General features: G+C 40.8%; 1 protein-coding gene across 1 annotated transcript in view; it reads right to left on the bottom strand.

The window, feature by feature from the left end:
• Positions 1-22814, bottom strand: part of LOC121961921 (adhesion G protein-coupled receptor L3-like) — a 249776-nt gene that overhangs the window by 103780 nt on the left and 123182 nt on the right. Inside the window, exon 5 of the mRNA XM_042512028.1 lies at positions 11463-11572. Within this exon, the coding sequence (XP_042367962.1) occupies positions 11463-11572 (110 nt within the window). The remainder of the gene's footprint in view (positions 1-11462; positions 11573-22814) is intronic.

Raw genomic sequence — 22814 nt, 5'->3', positions numbered from 1 at the left:
GGCTTAAATTGCCACTTAAAGTTTTAAAAGTAATTGCTCAGATTTGATGGATGAAGTGGCATAAGAAAATAGCTCATCATTCTGCTTCTGCAATGGGCAGGACAGTTGGATGTCTCATCAAGAATCACAAGGGCCTGGCACATTTTCCGAAAGGGAAAAAAATACCAGCTGTACTCACCCTTCCTTGGATGCCAAAGCAAAGCAAAAAGAGGACATATCAGTGAAATAAGAAAATTAACAGATCTCCTGGGTTTGCCAATTGACAAAAGTTATGTTACTGCATATCAATTTGCTAGGACAGATTTACGAATGCTCTTTTTCACCAGAACCCAGCTTCGCACACAGACAAAACTGGAAGCAGCCCAGGGCAAGCACTGTTATCTTTTGGCCACTGAGAAGCAGTTTGGGGTTAAGCGCCACTGGCTCTAAGTCACCTCAATGCTACTCACTTCCTGATATAGATTTATCTCAGGATTAGTGCAGGGATAGAAAACTGCTGCCCACACACATCTAGAAACACCAAGTATATACTTAAATTTAATTTACCTTTTTTTGCTCCCCAATTTTCTATCTTTTAGATCAGCTTACGTTTATGACAATTATGGAAACAGCCAATCAGATAAGTGTACTAGCAGGATATCATTTCACACACACTCACACACACACACACACACACACAAACACACACACACACACACACACAGACACTTGGCCAGGTTGGGGCACATTCTGGCAACAGGTTTAGGCAAAACAATAACCATGTGCATGCAGCTTGTAACAGTCTGGCTGCTGTATGGTTCCCTCTGCCAAACGCATAAAGGCAACATGGCTGATGCTGCAGCTCACCTAATTGGTCAAGCTGTCGTAGCCGAATTTAATAAGCTGAACAAGCAACCTACACTGTGGCTTCCGTTTCAAATAATATGTTGTCTCATGGTTCTAAAATGATCATCATTAGAATCAAAAATGACGACAAAACATGCACACATTTTTCAGCTTTGACAGTGTCGATGATACAGGCAGACAATGCTAAAGCACCCTACTGTTCAGCCAAACCATACCCCTCTAAAATTCAATTATATTACCACTGCATAATGTAGCCCATACTGTATTTGCTCAGATAATGCATAATTTCAAATATAATTTGCACCTGAGAAGTCGCTCTGCATATTTATTGTCATCTCCTTTCTGCTTAAGACACGCTGAGCAGCTAACAATGGGGACCCTTAGCGACTGAGAGCCCGACCCCGTCATGTGAGCGACAGCTGTATGGATTTTTATTTGAATAATTAACGCTTCCCAATTTCACACTAATGGTTGAGAGGTATCAGAATGGTATCATTAGTGGCTAATAGAGATTCATGGTGGAATGGCTGCAATATTTTTTGCAATATCCCCCCCCACTTTTTCCCCCATTCCCTCTCTCTCAACGAAGGAGTTGCAGAGTGCAAACCCCTTAACTCTATCCCATCAGCTTTTTAATTAATGACACAAATTACGGGGCTTTGAATAGCATGTGCCTAAGGATGGGGGAGGACACGCAGGCTACCATCTCTCTTTCGCTGAATTCTTTCTTCATCTCTCTCAGTTTTTTCTTCCATCATTTCCCTCAGTTGGCGCTCATGAGTCTCCCACACCATCATTACAGGTTCCATTTCTCAACACCCCTCTTTTTCTTTCAACCACTTGTCTGCTCTCTTTGTGCTCCTTTCTCATACTTATTCACTCTCCTCCCTAGCGTCTCCTCTCTGTCTCCGTCGCTTTCTCTCTCCCTCCTACTGCGTAGCTGCTATGCTATCTTATAACCTTGACAATGCAGGATGTTGCGTGTGTGTGCGCTCGTTCTTCTGTCTGCGTACATGTGTGTGTTTGTCTCTCTTTGAGGGACAGGTGCAAGGACTTGGCGCTCATCCAAGCGGCTACCCACGTGGGACCGACCAACAGAGGGAGAAAAGACAAGTGCAGCCTAGGCAAAACAAAATTAAATACATTTTTGTGGAACATGGTGGCAACTGGAGCAGAAATAACCTAATTGCACCTCCTGAAATATGTCTTGATTTTCAAGGACCTTGGAATTATGGAACAGAACAGAGGGATGGGGGGAAAATTGTGGGGGAGAAGAGAGAAAAATAAGGGGGTGTTTAGTGTGGCGTATGGCTGGACATAGAGAACAAAGAAAGAGAGAAAACGACACAAAAATGGAAAAGAAGCTTTGATTAGTATAGTGATCATTAAAAGGAGAGACCCCCTGAAGAGACCAATCTCTAATTAGTGCTATATCCTCGACACTTGGCACCCCAACAGCTCTTTCAGATGTGTGTGCCTGAGTGTGTGTGTGTGGGTAGCTGTTGGAGGAAACACAGATAAAAGCTTTACTTGTGTTATATAAATGGAAGTGTTTATGAACATTTCCAGAAGCTTGTTCGGCATGCTGAAGCATTTATTCCAATATGTTGCAGTGCGTATATTTTTGTCTATCCCCGAAAAAAAGGCAAGGATGATCCTATGTGTATGTTATATTGAGCAAAAGAGTGGCCCGGCACAAAACAAGAGTCTGATAGATTACACCAGCTTATTCAGCTATTAGTGGGGGAAAACAGTTTCCACATGTCCAGATTCACCCCTTTCACACCACCATTTATCCACATTGGTAATCACAGCCTCCCTGTGCAATTATCGCGCCTCTCAACTGGGAAAATAATATCTTTTTTCCCCCACTGTTGGACCACTGTTAAATCAGCCACCGGAACTACCATTTTTTATTTTAAAATACCACCCTTATTATGAAAATGTAAACATCATGTAGTAGTAGACATACAGCTACATAGTTTGTTACTTATCAGTACATTTTGATTTACATTGCCTAGTTTTATCATATAATCTCAGTATTTTCAGCCTCAGTTTTTCACAATATAGGTAACAGTACAATGCCCATTTCCTGTTCATAAACTCTGTAATTGCAGCTGACAGTGCACTTAAATAAGTTTCTAAAACATTTAAGGCGATATACAAGTAATAAAGTAAAATAATCTTGGTTTATATTTGATCAGTGCTGACCAGTTTTACGGTTTGATCTGAGTTTGAGAGAGAGTGAGTGCAGGGCGGCTTTCTCTTGATCTGCTTCTATACTCTTTGTGTTAGTGATGATGGGATTACAGAACTGGGAAGTATAATCTGTGGTCGAAGCAACAGCCCAAGAGCCACCGAGGGAGATATGGCCACTGGTAATTTGGATGGAATGTTTACTGTAGTTCATTTACACATTCTGCCAACACTCTCATGATACAAAGCTGGTTAAAAATTGGCAAAGAATCCATTTAATCTTTTATTTTCCATGCTGTGATAGTAAACAAGAAGAGCTGGATATCTTTATAAATGTGTATACTTTAAAACTGCATTTGCATTAAACTGCTGCATCACCAGTCACTCATAGGTAGACAGTCAGTGGTGTGCTCCACATGAGAGCAAAAGCCTCAGACTTTGTAGCAACAACCCACCAAGCACACGATGTCCTACACCACTGCGGGAAACTGCACTGTTAATTTGAATTAGCGAGCAAGATAGCAAATCCGCTATTCAGGTGTGAGATACACTCATTGAACTACTTAGAAACTTGCAAAACTGAGAAGACTGCACAGTTTTGATGCTGGTGTGGTTCCTATTTTTCAATATCACTGCAGACAAAATAGTGTCTGTCATTGGCGCGCATGCCATGGTTGTATACTTTTTCTTTCTGTATCCCTGCAGCAAATGAGCCTGCTAGCGAAACTGTCAATCAAGCACAGACAGTGACACGCCTCTTTCAGAGGCTTGAGGGAAAAAGAGCATTTCTGATACAAATGCCAAGACCTTGTTTTCTTCCTTCTGATATATAAAAAAATACTGACAATACTGTTATTTGTGGGAGGTTAATGTTTATGTTTTCTTTGGCTAATGCATGATATTTATGTATTGTGCTGTTAGATTATGGTGGATTAACATGACAGCATGTTTGGTTTGTTGTTAGTTTATGTGTGGGTCATGTAAAGGACCAGAAACCAAAACAAACCATTCATTTATACATTCAACAGTGCTACACAATATTCAGGATAAATCCCTATGAAATGGGATGTTTCTGCAATGCACAGTTTAAAACCAATGTGTTGTGACAAGATCAATCTCTGCAAATTCAGGCCACGACAGCAGCGTGAATCTGGTGTGTGAAATATGTGACAGAAAGTCATAGTCATCAGAGCTTGCTGTGTGGGTTGGGGAGTGGTCAGCTGTCACTGAGTGATGTGATGGCATTACAGGCCCCCTTCACACATGGGAAGAAGTGGAGCTGGTCGCTCAGGTGGGGAGAAGAGAAGAGGAAAAAAAAGCTGTCTGAACAAGAAGGCTAATGCTCACTGGCATTTCAGCAGGGAGTAAGGAGGGTGTGGTTGTGTGATGTATCTGCTGTCACTGTTTCGACTCCCACACTAGACCTGATGAACGTGGATTGGAGAGCTCAAGGGCAAAAAGCCACTGAACTTCTGCACAATCTGCTTAGTAGATTTACTGATAACATCAAATTGAGTGATCTACTCTTGAAGAAGCTTAAAATTGCTGCAAGATTATCCAAGGTAAAGAGAACTGCCTGGGTGCTTGGAAGGTAGACTGCTGATGATGTTTGAATACCGAGTGCGAGCCACTATCAAAGCTGAGCTACATTTGAACAACTGCTTGAACCATAGACTGCATTAAAGAAGCTGTAGCCTGGTTGTTGATGGAGCCACTGTGATATTATTGCCATGTGAACTACCATTTTGAAGCCTCGAGTTTGGCATTTCAACCACTGCAATCTTGGATTTTTGAAAATCACAAGTGAGCATATTTGGATGAGGAAGCAGAGCCCTTGAGGAGTGAGGGGTGAATTTGACTGAGAACCTGAGGACAACATCGTGGTAGGAAAATGTGTGAGGTCACAGTGACCCCTGACCACCAATACTATTCAGTTCATCCTTGAATCCAAGTGGACGTTTGTAAAGAAATTTACTTACGGCGTTGACAAGAATAGGACAGACGTGAGGTCAGAATGACCTTAAACTTTGACCACTACATTCTGATCAGATCATCCTTGAGAACAAGTGGACATTTGTGCCAGATTTAAGAAAATTCCACCAAGGCTTCCTTGAGATGTCAGGCTCACGAGAATGGGACGGACAGACAAACAACCCAAAAAAACAATGCCTCCAGCCATGGATGTTGCAAACATAGAGGCATAATAACTTAAGTAGTAGAGCTATTTTCACCTAGACTTTTATAAAATGGACTTTTTGCAACCAGTCGAGCCACCCCCTTACTGGCCATTAGTAAAAGTGTAGGTTTAAGGCAAGTCCACATTAGCTTTACTTTTCAGATCCAGAGATAACACCTTGTCCTATGATCTTTTATTAATCATCCGAAATCATTACATTTGTAGATACACTAAAACAATGAGTACCTCTGACAACACGCATAACCAATTGCAGCCATGACGTCCCATCCTGGTCACACAGGTGGTGTTTACCTTGGGTGTGACCACTGCATAATGGGCCCTTTAATCACACCACAATCTGCCCAAGCTGCGTTCTAAGTGATAGCCATGTGTAGAGCATCAATTTCATGCTTTCACCTGCCAACACAGAAGGACAGAGATTGGTAGCAGGTGCTGAGTAAAACATGCCAAAACAATCTACTCCATTATTCAGTGAGCGCCCCCCCTTGAACTTGTTAGGTGCGTTATTATTAGCAAAATGAATTAAAAAACAATTAGGTAAGTTGGAAATGAAAGAACTCTGCAAATTACATGGCAAGTTTCTATGAGCTCAGGATTACACCGCTCTGTTCAAGTCAGAGAATTGATTGCATGATTATATGTCCTGGCTTAGCATCCAAAGTGTGAGCAATATCTGACAGGGCTGAGCTGGATCCCACTGTGCAAGACAGGATTTTACATTGTCCTTATTAGCTACAAACAGTGGGGGGAACTAGTGGCTTATGTATAGCAACAGACTGCCAGCAGCTTTTCTTCCTTTGTTCTCCCACTCTCTTCTTGTCTGTGCCTTTCTGTCTCTCACTTTCCCCTACACCTCATCTGCCATACACACTGAAGTGTCAATTTTTGAAAAGTGAACTGAACAAAAGCTTTTCCCTGAAAGGACGTGTAATTATCCCCTACCTAATTTTTTGGGGGGACGAGGGGGTTTGACCACTTGCCTGGACTAAATAAGTCATTTTGCCATGGAAACTGCACAGAAAGGTGCATCTAATTACAAGAGGGAGACAGTTGATGCTGGGGAGAAGGACAAGAAAGGTAAGCTGTCAACAAAAGAAAGACTCTTTTGACGCCAAAACATGGCGAAGAATGCTCTTTCTTGTGTCTGAGAATCTCAGGGGCCACCGACGGGATGTAAGTGCTTCATTACAGCCGAGGAGGAACACTGGGTAGGTAGGAAGGAGACACAGTTGTGTTGACCTCCTGTGAGCCCGACCTTTGGGACAAGCTGTTAAAGTGAAAGTTACACGGGAAGGAAGACGGGGAGGGCGGGGGAGAACGGTTTTAATAAGGCACTAAGAGAATAGACGCACATCTCTCCGCTGAACCGTGGAGAGTCAAGGTGAGAGGGCGGGGCAGAGACAGATGTTAGCCATTGGAGCCGAGTCATGTTTATGAGTCATCATAAAGGGTCAGCACATCACTTCTGCCTGAGGGTAGCCTTACTAATCTGTAAAGTGCATGGGGGAGCATGCACAAACTGCACTAAGAAAAAAGAGGCCTTTGGTTACATGAAAAATGAGTATGCCTTTATATTCCAATGACTCCATTGTGACTAAAAGGCATATTATATTCAGTTTTATCTATTAAGAACCTCTTTTTTTTAAATCTTGTTTAATGTACGAATACATTTTTTTTATTGTTTCACCTTTCTACCAGTGCCATTTACCCCCCTTATTGTTCAATGTGATGCCATTTCCTAACACAGCTCATATCAAATAATTATTCAGCTCAAATGAAAATATGATGGATTGCCTCGTGCACTGACACTGTCACACAGCACCAGCAAACACTGCCGCTCTTTGTCGTAATTGTTGTAACATTTTTTTTTTCCATTACAACTGATGGAGCGCATCAAATCGCAAATTAATAAAATCAATATTGTATCTGAGGCATGTGTCCATCGATTTAGCACACTCGTCTGCCATTATTACGGTGGATCTGATTGTACAATCCCGCCGGCTTATGAAGATATGGAGAAAAAAAAGCGGCAATTCATCCCAAAAGAAAAGGCACCTCCCAAGCAGTGTACAGATAATAGCTGTCAGTAAAGGGGGTAAAGAAGAGAAGAGGGGCAGTTGAGGGGCAAATTGAAGGGATATACGGGTGGGGGAGGGGTACTTAGAGACTTGGAAGAAAAAGAGTGTTAGAAATGAGCAGGAGAGCTTGGCAGTGGAATACAGAGTCAAGACCCCACCACTGAAGGAGAGTTGGAGTCATGGGTGGCTGCTTCTCTTATTAGACACTCAAATCCGTCAGTCTGTCTGAGGAACTCGGCAAAGGGACTTGTGTTAAAGGCCAATCCACAACTGAGCTGCCATGTCTCAAACTATAGCCCTTTGCCAATATAAATACTGAATTATATAGCCTTCTTTCAGCTTGAGATACCCATTGATCTAGAGGGTCATGATTGGCTATGCAAGACAGGTAGTACAAATCACACCGAGACACAAAAACAAAAAGAACGGACTCTAAATGTGGCTCATTCCAGCCAAAATGATCTAATTGCTTTATTTGTGAGGAAAGGAGAAAGTGAGTCCACTGGGCTGTCACAGATGAATTGCATTCACAAGCTGTAATAAAATTGTGTCTCAAAATCTGTCTCCAGTGACCGTTCGTGATTACACTTTGCTTCCCCGCTCAATATATAAATAAACGCCTACATGACTTCTACAATGTTTATGCAATGCCAGCAGAATTTCTTATTCTATGATGGTTCTGGGCACAATCCATAGTTACACACAAGGTGCCCCTGTTTCCCTCCCTGGTGCGCCCATTATAGGCGGCCCCGATGTTACAGGAACAAAGCTGCCAGAAGCAGTTCTCCAACAACCCGGGCACACTGTTCCACGATTCGATTTGGCTGTTGTTGAGGAAGTTGAGTATGCTTTTAAAAAGAAAGTGAAACTGAATGGAAATGCCATGTGTCCCATGGGTCCCATAGAATTTGAATTGAAGAAGACGGCTAACTGTGTCACAGGGATCAGGAAGACGTGGCAATACCAAGCCTTGGCATTGGATGGTGTCATAATGTGTGGCTATGTATGTCTGTCCTTGTATTTTCTCAACAACTGTTCATCTGATCGATTTCACACTTGGCAGGTGATATACTGATGACCCAATGAGGTGCGTAGTGACTGCAAGCTCTTTAGATCTACCGGACATATTTATTTGTAGTGCGTTACTACAAGTCAGAAGTACACACTGTGTAGTGTATTCAGAGAGGACTCCTTTTAACCGCCACTGTCTGAAAGCATGTTAGGTACTCCTTGCCCTCCACTGCTAGCTGCAGTACATTAGAGTTGGGCAATATGGCAGTAAGTACCACGCAAAGGTATAAATGTGTCCATCAGTAGATATTTCAGAATACCGTCTCATCGGCAGAAGCTATTCAGGGATGTGACCTCGCAAATCAAGCTGCCTCTGAAGATAATGTGATTTGGTTTGGTTTTCCTGTTATGAGCCTTTAAATATTAACTCAAGTATTGTCTCATGTGAGGCATCTGTTGTCTTTGTTTTTATAAGAAAGTTTCAAAAAAGTTATCAAATACCATGAAGTGCGGTATGGTCATTTTAAACTGTTTCTTAATTAAATTAAAAGTACAGTATTGTGACATAAACCATTATGGTGATGTAAAAATCTACCGTGATAATATTTAGCCCTGCAGTACTTTCAAAACAGATGAAGAAAAAAAGACATAGAGACCGGAAATGTTACATTGTAGCAATGACTATCTGGATGAACGCTTTTGTTCCAGTCTGGTCCGTAAATAGCTAGTTAAAAAATGACATGCATACTAACAAGGAAGTGCAATGTAGATTGTAAAATTGTTCGGATAAAAGCTTGTCGAGAAAGCTGCAAGCAGCAATATCAAAAGGCCAAGCAATTCGCCTCTTTCTGAACAGGCACATTTCAAACGGGCACTGCCTCAGAAAGTGACATCAATAGCTTTAAGTAAAAATGATGGAATCAGGGTGGGATGGGACTGGAAATGACATAGTCCATGTATCTGTGTGGGACTGGGTAAATTATTTAGGATTGGGACAAAGGAGGATAAAAATGAGTCACCCCTGTATCACACTCTAGTGGTGAAAGGTAGGTGGTCATAGACATCAACTCACTGGGACTGTGTGGGTCTCATGGATCCTACTGGATTCCCATGGGACTGACAATGATATAAGCCATGCAAACAAGATACCCTCTAGTGGGCAATAACCACCATATGACTATGACCCAAGAGAGTAAGCCTGCCCTTCAGGGGCATAAAGAGACAAAGAACACGCACATATTCCCTCACTTCTATCCTCATAAAGCTTGATGAAAAAAAAGGAAAAAGAATTGCACACTGCCACTTCCAATCATTGGACAGCGTCCATCTACAACAGGCCAACCTTTTAGGAAAAAACAATGAACAGTGGCATCAGTAATTCTGATTTTGCTAGGTTGATAATCCGAGTCAATAGAAATAAAAGTCCATATTTCTTTCTACAGGAAATATTTTTCAAAGTGGTAACGCAATGGCATACTAGGTTACCAGTCAGAGCAGATGGATATGTATGTTGTCAAGTGCTTAATGGAACAATTTTGGGATAGAAGTCTATATTTGGCACTCAAAGCAAAAGCACACAGTGTTAGAAAAGTTACAGAAACTGAAAACGAGAGGCTTGATTACATTTATGTTAGTGACCAATGCGGTCAATTTAGTTGGGTCACTGTTCGCGGACACCTCGGAGAGACACTGACATGGGTGGCTGAGATAGAAAAATGTGCATATTGAAAAGAGTCAGGAATAAAAGAGCCATCTGCCAGCTCTGGATCACAGGTAGAAGTGGTTTTCACTTCACAACATGAAAGCTCCTGTCAGACAGACTACTGAGGGAGCCATGTAAGGACATCAAATGTTAAAGAGATGGTTTTGATTTGAATTTGAAATTTTAGAGTTCGCTTGAACCCTGCAGCTATCCCAACAGATAAATGCTGGTGACCAAATTTTTCCAGTTTTGTATCATTTCAGAGCACGCCAAACAATATGTCAGGATTTTGGCAGACATAATTACTGTTAACTCTGGTCTTCCACTTCAAAGGTCATAACAACACAATACCTAAGGTCATATGGCAATGTCCATGCCGTTTCCTCTGGCCTCACCTGGACTTCCTCTCTGTGTGTTCATCCTGTCACCCCATGCTGATCCTTCCCTTCTCCGCCCAAATGTTTCCACTCAAGTTATGTGCGGCTCGACAGTATTTTTCACCTGCTGCACTAATTAAATCCTCTTTTTTATTTACTCCCTTCGGAGATGCCTCACTAGTCTGAACATTAACTGGCGTCCACTGAGCTGAACTGAACCGAAAACAACAAGTATGTTTCATTTTGATGAAAGTCAAACGGCCTTTCTTGCTGCTATGCTAACAGAGACATGACATGATCAGACATGATTCCTCAAAGATATTAAAGCGCTGTGAACTGGGGGAGCTGATGGGAAAGGCACTGACAAGCACCATCTAAAAATGAAATGTAGCGAACACTTCCTCTGACTGAATACATTAACAGATACGCTGTTTTTTTTTCTTTTTTAGCATGTCGTTGACAACATAATTCCCACACAGCAGCAATATCCTTGGTAACAAATCTCCATCAGTCTCAAATTATTTGCCTGTTGTGTCACTTTAATACTATAACCTACAGTATATACCTGTGATCCGCTTATTTTACCCATCAATAAATCACACATCCAATATCTCCCAGAGATATTACTTAAAAAAAAAATGACTGCAAACTGCCACACTGTTGACATAATTGATGCCATGCGGGGATGAAGAAAATGAAGAAAGCGTTAATCTCCTGTCAGTTACAACAAAGACATCGCATCAACATTCCTCCACGCGGATATACTGTATCATTTCGCACATGTAAACAACACTGTCAATAATATTTCCTGTACTCATACAGGGTGTTATGCTTTCTGGATCACAGGAATCATCACTTGTCTTCGCATCCACTGCTGCGCCTTAATCTGTTCCACTGAACTGGATGACACATTCGAGATATTTTTGAACATTTGGAACATTGCAAGCATGCATGTTGATTATTGGGTTGTTGATGACTCACTGCTGTTAAGAGGAAATGAGAATGGGTAAGAGCATTAGGAGGTGCTAGAAAGAATGAGAGAAAGGAATACATACTGTAAGGTACGCATTCGTATTGGACCTCCAGATATTTGTAGGTTCCCGGGCAAGGGTCAGGAAATACATCTGGTCCAGCCACGACAGCACACTGGGTCCGGTTATTACATCTGCAAACAGAGACAAAGAGCAACAATAGCAACATTAGACAATCTTGTCTTTCTGAATGGCCACAATGTACAGACACATTAGTCAGATGTTTAGTGTGTGGTTAATGAAGTTGAAAGCATTTAATTCTGTAGAAGAGATTATGAAGATTATGAAGCTCCACTGTTAATGGAAATGAGTCATACAATGTTTTCCCTTAACTACAAAGGAATTGAAAGGGGTTTAGTATTTGAACACTTTAAAGGGGTACTCCACCATTTTAAAACATCAATTTAATTTTCCTAGGAAGAACTACTACTCTTCGATGTCATAGTGATTGCAATCGGCCTTAGGTCTACACATGTACAACAGAGTTTAAGAGATTGGCTGTTTTTGAAACCACAGACCTTCATACTGGTCAGTATACAGCTTTGGCCAATGTGACTGTGATTTAAGAACCAGGATGTGGGCTTGCGGTGGCGATAATAGCATTGTTTGCATGCTTACAAAGCATTTATACTGAAGATTGGGATTCAATATTATGGGTTGAGATGGAAGATTGCATTAAAGTTGGTTTCAGTGTTTTATGGTATATCTTGTATCTTTGGACATCTGTATTTTTGTTGTACATCCGTTTTAATTCTTTTGTCTTTTAAATAAGAGTAAATGTATTTTGTGTATAACTTGTTTTGACTGTGATGCTTCATATGTATTGTTTTTATGAAGACACATTGCTAACTAATGGACTATATACAGTAAAAGGAAACAGTAAGAAACCATTGTAATTGAGGCAAGATTATTGAAAGCATAATGTATTGAAGTAGAGTTGTGTAAAATGTTTAACGTCAGGGTTGGTCACACTTCTTTTTAGGTTCAGGAGACACTGTCATAGATAAATTCATCTTTCTGTTGAGGGGTAGAATCAGAAGCCATGGACCAGAAACCAGGCTTAAAACCATGTACAGGTTACATTGTTATTACTGCATGATGGATGGCAGTGTTAGTGGTGGAGAAGAGGGGGGGGTGACACAATCAACTGAGTGCGAAATCAGCTCCAACATGAAATGCAGGTCTTCATTAAAAAACACAATTATGTTGCCGGTGGTGTTCTCATGTGCCATTTTGTTTTTGGCAGTCATCAATCAAAGCCCCACTTCATATGCACAGAGAGCCTCTCGCCACACATAATAGCAACACTTATCTCACAACATTAACTCTTAAGCGTTCTGACAAGTATTGATCTGTCCGTGCTCTGCATCTGCTTGCAAAATGAAAAACAGGATATGAAGGTCGGTCCAGTCTCTATTTGAGCACCTGTTTTGTGTGTGATCTTTATCAGGCCTGCTGTTGCCAGCTACAGTACATACAGCATCGCCGTCAATCAAATCTATCCTCATTTACGGGCTACCATTATCCTGCAATATATAAAAGGTATTTATTCCCCAGCATGGCCATTCACAGTGTAAGTCTTGTGAAGGTCAAGGCGGGGTCTGACACAATGATTCATACGCCACAATTAAAGGATTCTCTACACCTTAATTAACATTGATTGGCTGCCGACTAATCAATCGAACCAGTGAGGGACAAGCAAAAAGGAGCCCATCTCGTTTCAAGCCAGCCCAGTAATGAGATATGGTCTGCCGAGTCTCTCCCATGCGAGCTTTATGGGTTCATGACCCTCCAACCGCCCCCCTCCATCACCCTCTGCCACTCACTGCATTCAGCTGTCTGCTGCCTGTCCCTGGCTACGAAGAGTTAATTCCCAGGCAGTAAATGCCAGTCAAATAAATAAGGGGTCAGGTCTATGAAACTGAGAAACAATTATCAAGGCAGCCCTCTCATCTCTTTCCTCCTCACTACCATTTCTGGTTTATTCTATTTAGAACTTGGAGGATTTGTAATCAGCAGGTGAGAACACAAGTTAAGATTAAGTGTCACATGGAATTAGAAGTGAGACAGACAGAAGAGATGTAACCAGCTGGAGGTCGGAGCAGAGACATAAATGCTTGCATGAATGGAGTTGTTGGCTTGTTTTGGGGATAGACAACTGGATTCAGTAATGCTGCCCTGGAAGTTAAGCTCGGACCAAATCTGGATTTTTAATCATAGTTTGTAATAACTTCCTCTTGAGGGATTAAACATCATAATGTGTATTTAACGTGGATTGCAAACTTAATCCCGGCCTTAACATCTATCTTGACCCATATTTTAAAATCCCTTCTATCACTGCTGTGCATTTTTACCTCTGCACACAGCCACAAATACCTCCCAAACAGTGTCCTGAAGGCACCCGCATCTTGCGGTGGTATAAAATAAGGTGGAGAAATAATTACAATTAGACATATCAAGAGCAAATCAATGGCGGAGTAGGAGGGGGGATCAATAGCAGGGGAAGCTGCCCACGCCACGTGCCACGACGACTTCACAATTACCAATTAGGGGGATAATCAGGATTTCATCAGACATTTGGCTCTGATGGAGCCCTTTGAACTGTAATAGGGGAGAGGGAAATGGATCCACTTTGAGTGATGTATTCAAATATGTATGGGAATATGTGTAAATTATGCACTATAGGAGGAAGAGCCCAGCAGGTGGTTAGAAGCCACGCAGGCTAAATGGCTCTAATTGGCGCCTGGCTGGAAGCTCGCGTTCCACTGAAAAAACGATAAACAATAGAATGAATCTTTAACACACATATAGCTGTGATAGAAAAATTCTATGTGTTGTCATCAAACAGTAAAGGAAGATGCTAAGATGCTGAAAGATGACACAAAACTCCATTTTGCAATTTGGCCACCAACTGCTGTTTTTTTTTTTATACGCTTTCCCAATTTTCCTCCCTTATAGTTTTTTCTCCTCCGTCGTCTGCTGTTTGTTATAACTGGCAGATTAGAGCTCAGACTGCCAGCTGACGAGGGGAGATGTGGCACAAAGCACAAGAGCCCTATGTAAGCACAAACTGTGATGACTATAATCGCTGGCTGATCCTGCTGCTGCCTCTGATGTTAGTGGGTTGAGTCCCCCCAGTCTACTGACCACTGACAAAGGACACACAAAAAAATAAATAAATAGGTGAATAATTTAATCAATGGAAAGAAAGAGAAAACAGAAAGTAGTCAGGGACGATGCAGCTGCTGTCAAAGCTAGACAGATTTGTCCACGTTGGAGAGTAATAAAAGAAGAATTGGTGTGCAACACCGTTCCCTTTCAAGTGATTTATATCAGGAGGAAATACTGAGAAAGTGAAAGGAGAGAAAGATTTGCCAGATTTTTAAAGTTCAAGAAGAGGAAAAAAAATGCAATGCTGAATCTGCTTCCAACACGCCAAATTGCTTTGAGTGATTTTCCATAGAATTCATATCAAAGAAGTTTGCCTGGAGTAAGTCAAATACGAGCGGAGACGGTTCAGCTGGCATTCTGCATTGAGGGGACGCCTCTCTGTGGAGTTCTCTCTCGGTTTGTATATGTTTGATGAAAGAGTCGCTGTCAGGGAGCACAAACTCTCAATTTGCTTTTAGTTAAAAAGAGCAAACAGCCAAAGTGCCCCACCTGCGAGAAATTCGCACACACACACACACACCCAAACACACATGAATTCTTGCGTTAAAGGGAGAAAAAGGAACAAAGTGTGTGTTGGTATTGTTTGCCTTATGTGTACCCTGCAGTGTGTGTCTGTGTGTCAGCCTATGTACACACTTGTGCGAGTTTGTATTTGTAAGAAAAAAAGGGAGGAGGGGGAGTGACGGACGGGTCAATATCCCCGTCCCTCTGCTGGGACCCATTACGCTTTAGTGATGGTCTTCGCCACCCACGGTCGACTTCATTCATTATCTTTCCCAGCTGCACGTCGCCGCATCCATCTTTTCTCATTCAGCCTGTCTCCTGGCGCAGCACAACAACAAAAAAAATAACCTTTAAAACTCCCATGAAAACCTCAAGAAAATGTTACAAGGAGAAGGGGAGCAATGGCCGTGAGCACTGTGCGTTTAGCTCTGGAGTAAAAACCAGGAAGTGTTTAAAGGTAGCTGTTGAGTGTAGTTTAGTGTGACTCTTTCAGAAAGACGAATTATCAGCCCCTGTGGAAGCCTGGTGTTACAAGGAGAAGCCTGCTAAGGAGCATACATAACAAGTTTTGTGTTATTGAGCTGCTATTAAATAATGTATATGTTATATGTTCTAATTGTTTGGAGTTACTTCGATGATACCCTAAGCTGGGGATTATCAAACAAACAGTAACAACGTGCCAATGCTCTCCAAGTGCTGCTTCTGCTTGGCACGGGTGGGTGTTTGTGATTCAAATTCAATGAAAAGATTTTATTAACTCATCTGGTTAAGTGCTTTGGGACACTACTGTACTTAACAAAGGGGCGTTTCTAGTGAGAGAATTATTGCTAACAAAGATGCATGTGTTGTTGTAAGTCACTACAGCTGGAAAAGGGCAAAGCTACCCATATTAGTGTGCTATAACTGTTGCATCAAATGCACAATGCCCAGTCCCACCAGTACGTACTACAGAAAAATTTCATTTCCCCTTCCCCATGAAATGGTCCTAGCAAGTTGTCATTTTAGTGACTATTCAGCACAAAAATATGAATGACAGCACAAACACATTAGCAGACTTGGTACTATAATATGTGTAACTGATAATCATTGTGCCTATCCAATGAGAGTTTCAGGACTATACTTGTTTACCAAATAGCCTTTGTTACAAAATGTCAATTTGAAAGATCTAGCCTAATTTTAAAGATTATATATAATGCTGTAACTTCTACAAACAGCAAAAAGCTGAAAAGATTGAGACTGCTGATGGCTGGTGGCTTCAGCAGTAACTTATCTCTATGGTAGCATGTGATTGTATCATCACAACAGTCACATGAATATATCAATCATCTATGCAATCACCAGCAAACTGTTGGCAATGCACATTTCTGCAAACCACAGATATGCAGAATTATAGACTATGTGATGAATATTTTGAAACTGCATTTTAACAATGCTGTCATTAACGCAGTTATGTTTAGGCACAAAAACCACTTGGTTATGGTGTGAAAAAGATCATGTTTTGGCCTAAAATACCCAACTTTGGTGCCACAATCATGACTGGAAATGCCTAACAACCAGTTTTGCTGTTTGTTGGTCTTGAACAGTGGTCTGTAACTTGGCAGTTGTCTAGCCTCTGTGTCACGCCATCCCCTCCAACTCTCGATAACAAAATCTGCTCCAACACCCAGCCAACCTTTGTATGTGGGTAGTAATGGGCTGAAAATTTGCATTTTATGGTATTGTCTATAGGTTCCATAATGACCCCATGCCTATTGCCCACACTGGTGGGTTTACCCAAGTTGCCCCCATATGGGTTAAGCTAGAGCTACCTGGGTACCAAGTTGGTAGGGGCCCAAAATGGGCATGTTATCTGGGGCCAACTTGGGTAAAACAAAAGGGCAATGGGCATGCGCAATTAAGGAAGCTAAGGACAATCTCACATGGGGCCCAATTTTCAGCCAATCAGCCAATGAGCCCCACATTCAAATACTGTCTGGGAATGTAATTCGAAATACATCACTTCAGAAATGTTGATAGGATATGTATAAAATGTAACATATTTGTAATTTGCAAATATGTACAATGCCAACATTTTCTCTGACAATCATTCCAAAATAAATCTTACATCGTCATATTGCATTTGTCTAAGAATTATGACAGAGTATTTCAGGAGCTGTGAAAAACAGCTAGTTCCTTAAACATGCGCAGATGTTAGTGCAGGGTTGTTTTTTCCCAGTCTTTTCTTTACCGCCTATATTACCTGTTTGTACTGACAGCCCCATGCATTACATAGTATGCATAGTGTGTTGCTGGCTACTGACCAGCCATATTGTGGCAAACAGGGGTCAAAAGGTAGAGGGCAACTTGGAAGTGTTTATTCATTCACCCTTTAGATTTTCCATTCTGGTGTCAAATGGACACCCATTTAGTAAGTAATAACATTTTCAACCCATAGGTGGTACGTGAGTCCAAAGGGGACTATTATAACCTACACTACACAGAAACATACCACCATCTATAAACACACTGACAAATTATCTTTAATGGCACTACTGAATCCACCCAGCGAACTCTGATGCTATTATAAAACAGCAGTTTTTTTTCCAAAACACCACAGGAGCCGCTCAACACAGATTATAAAACAGAAGAAGAAGATAGGGAATGTATACAACATAAATACAATGGCTAAGTGTGGGTGTGGAGTACTTAAACTGCATCTCTGAAGGGCTCACTGTTCTCAAACGCTTAAGTTCATATAGCATGGCAGCGCACAAACGCGGATGAACATCTGCTCGCGAACATACGCTTGCACCTACATTTTCATCCGATGACTGATCAATGTGAACAGTTGCCTACTGGGTAGCTTTAGCACAGCACTGCAAAACGTCAGAAGAACATCAAGCTCTGTCACACTTTTTGCACAAACACTAAGGGTGACAAAACATCAGCCAGATTCCTTTTTTTTAAATAGGATTAACTATATGGAACTAAGTAGAAATCAATAAAATGCCTGCTCAATATAGAGAAGATGAAGTGTTTATGTGCTTGAGCTATATGGACGACCTTTATCAGGCTTTATTAGGTATGGAATAAGAGTTTCATTAGGGATGGTCAAACAAAGGTCAAGATTGATCATCTCTCACAAACTACTTCCACTGCTTACATAAAGTCAATGCCATTTCTCAAAAAAAAAATTAGCATCTTGAGCTCATTTTTTCCCCGTCCTGACAAGTATAATCCCTCTTAGCCATTCATACAGATTAGTAGCTTTCATAAGATTTTTACATCACACAGTTTTCCTTCTCTCTAATATTGTATTGGGACGATAAGCCGCAGTTCATCCCAACGCAACAACAAGCTGAGAGAAATGCAGTGGCACTAAGGCACTACACTGGATGTAGAGAGATGATCAACTAGAGTACAGGCTTCTTTACTATTTTAAAAATCATACTAAGAATTTATGGATGTGGGCGATATATGGATTCATCTATGAGGTCCTTTGCTTGGCGACAGTCCAAGAGCCTAAAGTGAAGCACAAGCTCCGCTTCATAAACACATGCCTTCCCTGTTCCGCCGCGTGTTTGGGCGAGTGGGCACTTTCACTGAGGTGATGACTAAAACAATATTCAGTAACTGAGAGGAGTGATTGGGCTTGTTTATGGCTCACGATGATGGATGGGACAAATATAAACAACGGTCAAAACATTTTCCATTTCTGATTTGTTCTATTTGTACATTTCACCACTCACTGAGGCCCACACCAGGAAGTAATCCTGCTTCGTGATTTGTTTTCTGTACAGTTTATGTACTTTTTATTGCCACTTAGTTTAGAGAGGAAATGTATCTAGGGTGAGTTTTTTCTTAGCACATCTGAGCTTGTGGCGATTGTTTATTCATTAATGTGTGTTCAACGCTAGTGTCAGCTATATGGAAACAGTCTGTAGGGCAAAGACTAATGTCCACAGCAGCGGCCACTAAAAGTTCACGTCGCCGATGTCCAGTCCTCCAGTGAAATCTAGAGCCTCAATGCGGCACAGCAGCCAAACCCAGCCTTGGGTTTCCTTTTATGTTGGTGTAGAGATTGTGTAGGGACGGCAATACCAATGTTTTTTGTTGTTGTTCTTGTTTATTATGTTTGTTGTTATTTATTCCTCCTTTTTTTGTGTCTTTACATTTGATATTCAGCCCTTTAATACACTTTAACTGAATGAGCACACATTTTAACATACAAATGTACGAAACAACCTTTAATATAACCTTTCCAGTAATTAACATCTTTAAATAAACGCATAAAGCTTTTTTACTATATATATCACAACCCCTTCTCTAATGTCTATTTTATATTGCTGTGAAAACATCAACAAATTTCATCTTCAAACTTTCTTCAAGTTTCTCACCAAAACCAAAATGTTACAATATTACATATAAACACATTAGAAACATGTTATAATTTACCTTTTCCCCATACACATTTTTGCTTGATTGCGCCATTTGTAACACTATGCAACCTCCATCAATGCACATTTATACCTCCTTACATGCATCAATATGAAATGTTGTAAACCTCACTGTCCGCATACTTCCATGCATCCTTTATGTTGGGATAGATACAGCCAATAGATGGCACTAGAGGACAGAGTCAAAAGTTTTACATAACAAGTAACGTGGCAAAGGTGGAGGAGATTGTCATATTGTACCTTTAAACAGGGGCAGTGTTGTAGACTACTGTAGTCTGTGCAGCCACTATGTTACATTCCAACTTACGGAAGGAGAATCATTTTCACTATTTTCACTATGCATTACTTTATATTACTGATTCGTCCTGTTATGCGATTATTGAAATTTCTTTGTCATCTCCTATTATCGCATCTTGCTTGAACTATGCTACACTGCCTCCACAATCTCTGGTATTACTACTCCGTCCTGTCCGTATCAATGAGCTCAAAGTTCAAGTTTTCTTTATTAGTACCCAAGGGAAAATTTGTTGTGCAGATAGAGAAGTTGTAGCAGTCAGTTCCGGCCATTGGCTGCTAATAGCTAATGCTAACAAGCTCTCCTTCTGCCGATATAAACACGTATTTTTGGTTCACAATTGTAGCATTATCAAAACAACAGGATATGTCCCCTGACATGATGATGATTGTGAGTATACCGGGTCCTTTTGTCCGAAAAGCATCCCCAGTGTCATCCCAACAAATTTTTTATTGCTTTCAAGACTATGGGATGCCGTTAATATTGAGCTTTGCTTTTTATCTGTGCAAAATTGATGCAACACAACAGAAAAACATTGGCCACAGCCAATGCTAAACGGCCACTTAATTGCCAATAGGCCAGTGGCAATCAACAAGTGAATATTGGTCAATACCAATGTTTGGCATTCTTAACATGTGTTATTTCAGGTATTTTATGTACCCATTTACCTTAGTTTACCGTTGTTTCATTAACTGATTGTATTAAAAAATCGGAAATAAACATGAAACTTTTTTTTTTTTAAAATAAATAAATTAAATACATTTGGTAAAAAAGAAAAGTTCTACAGAGTTTTTTATTCTTCCCAGTTTCAAGATAATTTTGTCTTTTGGACCAAAGACAAGAAAAACTTGAAGAATAAAGACACAGTTGCACAGACTTTTCTGGGCTGTTGCTTTGTCAGGCAACATGTGGATTTGAGGTCAGTCTAGACAAAGGTTATCACCTCAGGGGATGCACTCCTCCCATGATGAGCTTTGCTTCTGAGGAGGAATTTATTTACCTCAGGTCGGCTGCTGTTCTCAGTGAGGTCTAAACCATAGGGTGTTTCATGAGAGAGGAGACATTCTCACTGACACCGCAAGGGCTGATTAGCTGTGGTAAACATTTTACAAACAACAATCCTAGCCGTGAATGAAAAAACACAAAGTGTGAGATGAGGTTACTCGACAGAAATAGCTTTGGAATTAAACTGATTAATAACAAGCATTTCGACCTGTGTGATTGTCTTACACAGGGTGTAACTGAAAGAGAAAGGTGCTTAGAGATTTCATATTTCTATCTGCACTGCTTTGTGACACCAGTGGCTGCTCCTGAATCCTAAATAAGTCCAAGGAATTTAAATACGACTCAGATTAAGTTTGATTGGTTGAAAGGAGGACAAACGTCTGAGCTTCTCAAGTAGATGTTTACTTCACCTTTAGCCCTAACAGCTTGCGCCAAACCACTCTGTGAGTGCAGTCGAGAGCTAAGACAAAGGGAAATTAAATATTTTTGTAGCATTATGGATGTGCATGAATGTAAGCAAGCTCCTTGTGTGAGTAGAGTATATGGATTTAGCATTGATTGTGACCATGGGCGGGATAAAGTTAGCTTTGTTTTCTGTTATTCAGGGAATACATATTAAAAGTACTGCTTTATATGAGCCCTGGGACACATTAAAAAACTCCAGAACCAGTGCAATTTCTTTGCAAGAATTTTGACGACTCCCCCTCTTGTTATTTGGAAGGAGAAGTAATCCTGCTGCAGACAGATCAAACTTGCTCAGCTAGCCTCTTTGAAATTAATCCATCTATTTTGGTGCCACAACAGGTATTAGGTGATGCAATTTCTCTCTCCACCTGAAAGGTCAGTCCGTGATTCCGCACATGCTGTAGACATCTATCTGGCTGTGCACACCGAAATTCCATTTAAGTATGAATTTGGCACATGCTGGAGAGTGCTGGGGGAGTTCAAGGCTTCCAAATTCAACATTAGGGGGAGAGAAAAAAAGAATTACTGATCTAAGTAAATCCAGTAGAACAGCTTTTATAGTTAGAGTTTATACTGCATGTGTATTGTTTGAATAATACCATAAAAGGTTGGCCTTGTATGAAAATTAATTTAGATGAGTTTAAGAGTTCATATTGCTGTGGTTCAATTGTATTCTTTCACCAGTGGTAACATACAGCCATTCTTTTCAAGACAATAGCAATGAATTCTCTTTGACGTCAACGCTAGACCCTTTTCATAAATGCATTCACATGTGCAGCTTATCTCTGCTCTCAAGGCAGGGACACAGCAAGTGGTCGTAACGGAGCATAGACATGAGTGTCTGAGTTCTATCTCGAAAGGGCAAAGATAAACTCGGTGGAATAATCCTTAGCCATTTCCTCTGATGTCAGGAGATACACATCTTGGAAATTGCGCAGCTCAAACAAGAGCAAAGAACAATGTTTTATTTAAACGTGAGAGTGATTCCAAGTTCTGCAAATATTAGTTTAAAAACTCTGCCACAGCCTTGTAGCTAGGGTGGAAACTCCAATAAATAATGCATCATGTGCACTCTATTTTCTTTTGTGAATTCACCACTAATGTTTATAGAAATTTCTCCATACAGGTCACCATTATCGCCATCTTTCCTTTGATACTGTAGTCTTAATTAGAGAAACTGCTGGGAAGCAGAGTTGTATGTAAATTCTGTCATCATACATGCAGAGATATATGATTTATATGACGCGGTAGCAATGACAGCTATTCATTAAAACTCCAACACAAGCTCACAAGGCAACGGGGATTTCTGCTGGGGAGGACTGACAACTTAACATACAATTTGTGACACTTCATAAGATACAATATCAATCCCAGTGGGGTGGATGTTTCCCTCAGTTGCGATCAGTAAGTACATGTCAATTGCATTGTATGGATGGCTTTTCAAAGAGCAAAAAAACCCAAGAAAGGTTTCAACCTGGAAAGTAATTTGTATGCATTAGA

This window comes from Plectropomus leopardus, chromosome 23, assembly GCF_008729295.1.
Source record: "Plectropomus leopardus isolate mb chromosome 23, YSFRI_Pleo_2.0, whole genome shotgun sequence".
NCBI classification, from domain to species: Eukaryota; Metazoa; Chordata; class Actinopteri; order Perciformes; family Serranidae; genus Plectropomus; species Plectropomus leopardus.
The sequence above is the reverse complement of the archived record's forward strand: the minus strand, read 5'-3'. Positions and strand labels throughout refer to the sequence as shown.